This window comes from Anarrhichthys ocellatus, unplaced genomic scaffold (assembly GCF_004355925.1).
Source record: "Anarrhichthys ocellatus isolate YVR2014 unplaced genomic scaffold, GSC_Weel_1.0 scaffold35, whole genome shotgun sequence".
NCBI lineage: Eukaryota > Metazoa > Chordata > Actinopteri > Perciformes > Anarhichadidae > Anarrhichthys > Anarrhichthys ocellatus.
This window is the reverse complement of record NW_022280065.1, coordinates 503,230-510,299: the sequence shown is the minus strand read 5'-3', so window position 1 is coordinate 510,299 and position 7,070 is coordinate 503,230. Positions and strand designations below refer to the sequence as shown.

Sequence of the window (7,070 nt, the reverse complement as noted above, 5' to 3'; positions counted from 1 at the left end):
TATATATCTATATATATATATATATATATATAGATATATATATATATTTATTTTTTTAATTGATGCCTTTTTAAAACCAAATATGACAAAAACTGAGGACATGCGTATTGATTTTAGATCGCCCACTGTAGAAATCATGGAGTCTTAACTTAAGTTAATAATATTACGGGACGCATAAGAACAGCCAGCAGTGCCAGTACTTCCTTTTCCCTTTTATCTGTTGGTATTCTTCTCTTGTTGTCAACCAGAAAAGTAGCTCAGGTGGTGAATGTCTGCAGCAAAACCAACAGAAGTAGATCACAAACAGTTGAGAAGAGACCACACAGGTGTTTTCAGTTACCTGGCTGATTAGCCCTCTTCTCTTCTGTTCGCTACCCTTGAACCTGTAGGGGCGGGACAAGTTGCACCTTTATCCTTCTCATTGGTGGATGAAGATTTGTGACCTCATAAACTCCCATCAGCGCTCCAGCTCACCTTCAGCCTGAGCAGAGGTCTAATTAGCCAGAATAATAAACACCTGTGTGGGTGTACAGAGGCTTTACAAAGTGACCCATAATTTAGCTTGTGTACTCTTTTTGTTCTCCCCAACTTCTTTTTATATTTCAATAACATTATTAATGCCTGTGTAACCCTTTCCCCATCCCCACAGGTACTACCACTACCTGTTCACCCACTACCTTCCCCAGTCCCTGCGCACTCTGGTGGATCGCACCTCCAACTGCGAGGACATCCTTATGAACTTCCTGGTCTCTGCTGTGACCCGCCTGCCGCCAATCAAAGTGGCTCAAAGGAAGCAGTACAAGGAGTTGCCCAGTCCACAGGTAGGCGGCCGCTTGTGTTTATTAGTCTGTGGACGCTGCTGACTGAAATGTCAGGTCGGCGCTGGTTGATAAATGACTTGTGTCTTGTTCCACCTCTCAGGGTACAAAGAGTGTCCCTTGGGCCAACCCGGAGCACTTCAACCAGCGGCAAGAGTGCGTCAACACCTTCGCTAACTGGTTTGGCTACATGCCCCTGGTCCACTCTCAGTTTCGCCTGGACCCCGTGCTCTTCAAAGACCAAGTGTCTGTCCTCCGCAAGAAGTACAAAGACCTGGAGAGAGCATAAAAACGAAGGACGGAAATGGACAGAGCGGCTGGGAAGCATCGAGGTTCTGGTCTAATGGCCTTAATGGACCAATCAGTGGAGGGTGGCCAAGATGGAACACTGAAGACTGTCTGGGATGTGGACTAAGTACAATCATCAGACAGACCCTGGTGGACTGTTCTGGACAATATACATATAAATATGAAGCGAAAAGGGGCCGTTACAAGTTTGAAAGGAACTTCTAATGATAATGATCCCCCCCCCCTCCCACCACGAGCCTGGGAAGACAAGGAGAAGATTCAGGGGCCTCTCACTGAGAAAGGACAATCTCTATTGGACAGCGAAAAAAAAAAAAAAGAGAAAAATGTGTGAACACTCGGGATGTCTGCTATTGCTGTGACAATGAGAAGGAAATGGCAATCTGTTGCCAGGAGGGACTGGTATTGGTGCCATGCACTCCTTCAGCGTTACTGTGCAGGGACTGTTGCCATGGTAACGTATCATTTCACATCAAAAAGCTAACTGTAAAACCAATAAAAAGATTTATAAATGAAAACTCTGGCATGATGCTGCATTAAGTTTTTTTTTCTCCTCTTACTACACATACGCTATTTAAAGACAAATATGCTGAGAATGAAGAACCCAGAATGCCTCATGGTGCATTTTAAGACTAAAGTAGTTGAACAGATCAGCATCACATGTAGGATGAGACCATCTGGCACACGTTGATTTAGTGACAAATTGCAAAAGCGTCCATAAATACCGAGGAACCCGTCAAACCACAGCAGTGGTCTCATCTGAGAAGCAGGAACAAGTGCTTTTAAACAATATTCTGATATCAGTTATAAAAATCTTTACAAATGAATATTTGTGTTGACTAATGGCTCGACTTTTGCTCTCAGCTAAGCGTACTACTACTTAATATTTCCACAGCTCATTAATAAATGATCATGAGCCCAGTTCATATAAACTGAGACCTGCACATTGTCCTGTCCGATGGATGCCGGGCCTCACGCGGTCGAGATCCTGGGATTCTTTTGTCCTAGTAATCAGTTTGATGGAGAAATCCTTCGGGCGGATTGTATTGGCAGTAAAATTACTCTACAACATAATTAAAGCAACCAAAATGCTGCTCCATAACGTGTCCCCTGTGTTTTGTGACGCTGGGGTTCTCGTGGTCTTTGATGCCTCGGTGTGTCGGAGCGCTACACTGATGAGCTGCTGGGGTGTGTAAAGACAGATGAACACAAAAGAATAAAGTGTGTATAATTACGTATTGTTGGACACGTTGGATACAATACAATCTCAATCATGCATTCCCACATCAACCCTCGGGGTTGGAATTGAAACAATGACCGCAAAGTCAGAGCTATTGTATCTAAAAGCAGGACTGTAAAAAAAAAAAAAAAGGTTTATTTCATACAAAAAAAAAAGGAAATGACTCATTTAGTCCCACAGTTTACAAAAATATATTCACAGGCAAGCAAGTCTCACCCCCCTCAGGGTAAACAGGTGTGCTGTCTAGCACTCAGGAAGCTAATCTCATTAAGAGCGCACGCGCACGCACACGCACGCGCACGCGCACACGCACACGCACACACACACACACACACACACACCTGAGATACATAGCTGCCAATGGGCTAACTTGAATTCTTTACAACTGACAGAACACAATAAGGCCAATTGGCCAACACAGTCGTCGTCAGAGCAGCGCCTGTGCTTTCTGGAAGAACGACCTGCTGCCAATTCAAGTCTGTCCGGTGTTGAGTTGGCACCCGGGGGAGAAAACACCATGAATACGGTGTACAAAAACATTTTCACCTGAGGCAATACAGGTTTCAACTCATTATTTCAAGAGTCCATGAGTTATTAGAATAAACGCAGTGACACAATAACAGTTGTGGAGCACTTGTCGAACATAAACTGGGTTGTCAGCTGCCTTGTACAGAAAGAGGACGATACTTGGAGTTGAAGTGGATCAGGTTGCCCCCTTTTTTAGCGCTCATAAATCATTATCCCATCTTAATAATAGTTTCCCCACCGACAAGTCCAATATAAAAAATAATAAATGGCCGAAGTTCTGTGACCTGTGAGTGAGTTTCAGCGATGAAGTGAAAGGTCCCGTGGTCCAAATCACAGAGAAAATCCCCTCATTTCAACTTGTCTTTGCCTTCATGCAGTCCATACGTCTGCGGAGGAACAGCTCTCTAAAAAAGAGAGTGGATCTGGTGGGACTATCATTTCCTGTGCGTCAGCATGGCGTTGACGTCCCACAGCAGGTTCCTCATCTGATCCATCAGGACCTTCATCTCTTGGTTCTTCTGTCGTACCTTCTGCAGGAGAACCAGAGAGACACATGGCACCCATCAGTAAATCTCCTCTCTCCCTCTCTCTCTCTCTTTCACAATAACAATCATCCGCAATCAGCACACCACCTTGTTTACTCTCTATAAACACTGTTAATAGTTGAGGCTCATTCACGATTATTCCTGCTGGAGGATTTTGTGAAGTAAAAATAGATACTTTTAACTGCTTCGCCTCTAACTGAGTTGTTGATAAAGCAAACAAGTTTGCCAGGCCTCAGGCAAACTTTTCCACTATTCTGCAATTTCCAAACCTGCCTGAAATCTTCACCCCGCTGGAATATCGGCTCTAATGTTCACAAAAACATCCTGGTTTTTAATTCACTAATGCCGCACCTGACGCAAGGTTTCTGCATTTCACCCACACCCTCGGCCTGTCTCACCACTGCCATCTAGAGGCATTTGAAGGGGACTTCAACAGCTAAATATGTTGTCTTGCTCGCTCGCTGCAGCAGTGTTGGACTTGGATTATCTTTGTATTTTCCAAGACCACGTCTCACTTCAATATCTGGCAATACGAGGCACATGCCACCAATCTGTAATTGCTTAGCATGTATTTTATATATTACAACTAATTGTATTGCAATGTGATAATAGCACCGTGGTAATTGTTGGTAAGTAATACTTGTGACAAAGAAGGAAACCAGGAACACACCTCTAGAACCTCTCTTCTCTCCTGGTTGACAGCAGAACTGCAGGGCTCCACTTTGACAGTAACCAGCTCCTCTCCAACATATGGCAGAAGCTGAGGAGGCACAACACACACAGACAGGTTGTTACCCCTCCGTCTATGAATGCATGAAAGAAAAGTGTAACAAGTGGCATAGGATACACCGACTGTTCTGCAAATGCATTTAATCAAGCCCTAATCAAAGGACGGAAAGATGACATCACTTTCAGCGTCGTTTCGAGCAATATTTCCTAAAAAAAAAAAAAAAAAAAAGCTGAATATTTGAAAAGAAACCGTTAAACTGATATCTAAGCGGAAATCAAATGCTCCCTGCTGACCTCTGACGACTCCTCCTGCAGGTCAGAGGTCATCTCCACACAGCGTTCATACAGGAGCCGGAGCTTTCTGAACAGCAGGGCGAGCTGCCGTAGGTGTTCCTGGAGCTTCCCAAAGCGGTCCTGGTACATCGCCTGGCTCTGGGTCACACCATTGGGAAGCTACGTCAAAAGACACACACAGCGTTTCTCGTCAGTTAAACGGTCGTGGACATTTTCAGTTCAGACAGCAAACAAGAGTTTTCAGTGCGGGCGAAAAGAAAAAAAAAAAAAAAAACTTCTGCTCAGTTTAATGGACAAGGACAAGCTGGAGGAGGTGAGTGACACACTGAGAGAGATAATTAGAGACACAGATCAGGTGGAGATGGAAGGATGAATAAGACAGATGCTGACAAGCATGCCAAGCAGATACGCCAGAGAGGAGGATGGGACAAATGGAGACTGACAGGCAACAGAGGAACCCTGTCAGCTAGAAAAACAGCATCCACACACAGCTGACAAGAGGCAGTAAGGACAAGATGGTAGTACTTAATTAAGCTTTACACACAGTATACTATATACTGAAGTTTTCTAACAGTAGCTATTGCAAGATGTCTTAGAGAATAAATGATTATACTTTATTTTGTAAAGGGAAACTTAAAATTATGATTTGATGACTGAATGCTAATATTCTGACCCGCTCAGTAGATAGGTGGGAAAAACTAGTGCTGACTGTTTAATCAATCTACAGCAACTTTAACTATTTATTAAATGCACATTTGTAGGATCCATAACTCAAATGTGAGCATCCGATTTTAGCATTAAACCAGTTCCAGATTCCTGCATTTAAAACAAACAAACAAACAAATGTGTTATTCAGAAAAAAAAAAATTATCTGTTAATTGAAATCATTATTTCTAGCCAGCTATCAGTCGCGTGTCCAGTACCTGTGTGGCTCTTGTGATCTGAAAGATCTCCATAGTGCGCGTGACAATGTCCTGGACAGTCTCCTGTCCAATCCGACAGAGGAACACCGGGGAGATCTCTCTCAGGGCTCCCTGGGGGGGCTGCTGACCTGCGGCCGAGGCAGCACCGGGGGGCGGGTGGGGCTGCTGCTGAGGGGGCATCCCTGCCATCCCACCCGCCTTCTGGGGTAACGAGGCTGCCATCCCAACGCAAATATCTGGGTAAAAGATGTCGAGGGAAAGTGCAAAATGGTCACGTGAGACTACAGATTTTGAATATTTGAACGAGTTTCAAAATAAACCATTTGCGTGACGTCCTGGCGATGTAACGCCGCTCTAACTTACTCTATCTCCTATGCGTAAACAGTTATTTATAACAAACTCCACATAGCCTATTCATAAACGCACTCTAAATACTAAAGAAATATCGCGTGTTTGCTAACAGCCAAAAGCTAATCTTGGTAGCTAAACAAGGTAGCCGATAACGTTAATCGAGGCTAGCTAGTTAGCTGCTAGCTAGCTAACTAGCTGGGGGCGAGTACAGAAAAGCGCTTACCAAAAACAAGGTCCTTCGGCTAAGCGCCGTCCAAATACCTCCACCTTGCACTGCAAAAAAAATAAAACAACGCTTGCTTATTTATTCATTTGAATACGACATAATGAGACCTTCCCACTCATTTCTTGCAGAGAGCGCTGCACGTTGTTGTTTTCATGCGTGACTTCCGGTCACAGCCGGACACATCTCGTGCCACTAGATGGAGACATTGTAGGTCTTGAGGAAAATGTAAACACCAACTTTACTACCACACAATCATCTTGAACGTTTTGACATGTATTCAGATCCTTTACAGCAGCATAAGTAGCTCTACGGCGGTGTCAAAATACTCACGTTGAAGTCCTCCAATCCACATTTTAAGTGAAATTGCATGACAACGCCTATTATCAGTATGGATCTATTTATTATTGGATGCATGTTACTGATGCGTCAATGTTTAAGCAGCATTTTTAATGTAGCTCCTTGAGGTGGAGCCAATTTTAAATACTTTATAGCACTGTTGGGTCATTTAATAATTAAATTAATCATTTATTCATCAATTTAATACACATTTGATACACATAGAGTAAGTGTATACGTCCCGCTTTACACAATTATTTAAAAAAATAAACTTACAACAACAATAATAATAGGCTTTTTGGGTTAAATGAAGGTCATGTGAGTAAGTGGTTGAAATCCGGCCAGCCCAGTGAGATTTGGCAAATCATTTATCATTCCCGGGCTGGCCTGCTTTCCTTATTATGTTAAATAATGCTGCTGACTTTAAGATCAAAGGTTGCACTCTTTGTCAGGGCTAGAACCTTTCAGGAAGTATATTTTGTTTTTTCGGTGTGCTGTTGCTTACACTTTAAAAGGCCCTCTGTTAACCTTAACAAATGCAAATAAATAACTATCTGATAAAACTTAAAGTTTAAGTTTAGTTTTGAAATACATCATTTCTAGAAGATAAAATCTGTCAGTATTTGCAGATATTTTCAATTCCCTTCAAGGTCAGAATGAATCGATTCAAGCCGTGTGCAAAGAAACTGGCAAGAGCAGTAAAAACGAAACACAAATAATTGATTGTGAAGCTGAAAGTAGAGCTAATTTTACTTTCCCCCGCTCTGTGCTCAT

At 42.9% G+C, this 7,070-nt stretch overlaps 2 protein-coding genes across 5 annotated transcripts in view; one reads left to right on the top strand and one right to left on the bottom strand.

The window, feature by feature from the left end:
• ext1c (exostoses (multiple) 1c) overlaps positions 1 to 1,866 on the top strand; it is a 71,752-nt gene extending 69,886 nt beyond the window's left edge. For all 3 annotated transcript variants that reach the window (XM_031866326.1, XM_031866325.1, XM_031866327.1), the window contains exons 11-12: positions 650 to 821; positions 922 to 1,866. In XM_031866326.1, coding sequence (XP_031722186.1) covers positions 650 to 821; positions 922 to 1,107 — 358 coding nt within the window. In that variant the 3' untranslated portion in view covers positions 1,108 to 1,866. The remainder of the gene's footprint in view (positions 1 to 649; positions 822 to 921) is intronic.
• A 796-nt stretch (positions 1,867 to 2,662) lies between these two features.
• Positions 2,663 to 6,108, bottom strand: LOC116393756 (mediator of RNA polymerase II transcription subunit 30). 2 transcript variants are annotated; one of them, XM_031866328.1, is made up of 5 exons: positions 5,958 to 6,108; positions 5,384 to 5,619; positions 4,461 to 4,619; positions 4,108 to 4,197; positions 2,663 to 3,422 (listed from the first exon to the last, which is right to left on the bottom strand). In XM_031866328.1, exons 2-5 carry the CDS (start codon positions 5,603 to 5,605, stop codon positions 3,327 to 3,329), a joined length of 567 nt encoding a protein of 188 aa, XP_031722188.1. In that variant the 5' UTR covers positions 5,606 to 5,619; positions 5,958 to 6,108; the 3' UTR covers positions 2,663 to 3,326. The 2 variants fall into 2 exon arrangements, with proteins under 2 accessions (XP_031722188.1, XP_031722189.1); XM_031866329.1 differs by lacking the exon at positions 5,958 to 6,108 and having other exon boundaries at positions 5,384 to 5,939.
• Between the last annotated feature and the right edge of the window lie 962 nt (positions 6,109 to 7,070).

Coding starts and splice junctions, on each gene's coding strand:
- LOC116393756 (XM_031866328.1), bottom strand. CDS start 5,605: ATGGCAGCCTCGTTACCCCAGAAGGCGGGTGGGATGGCAGGGATGCCC. Junction 4,198..4,460: donor TGCAGGAGGAGTCGTCAGAG/GTCAGCAGGGAG, acceptor GTGCCTCCTCAG/CTTCTGCCATATGTTGGAGA. Junction 3,423..4,107: donor AGAGAAGAGAGGTTCTAGAG/GTGTGTTCCTGG, acceptor GTTCTCCTGCAG/AAGGTACGACAGAAGAACCA.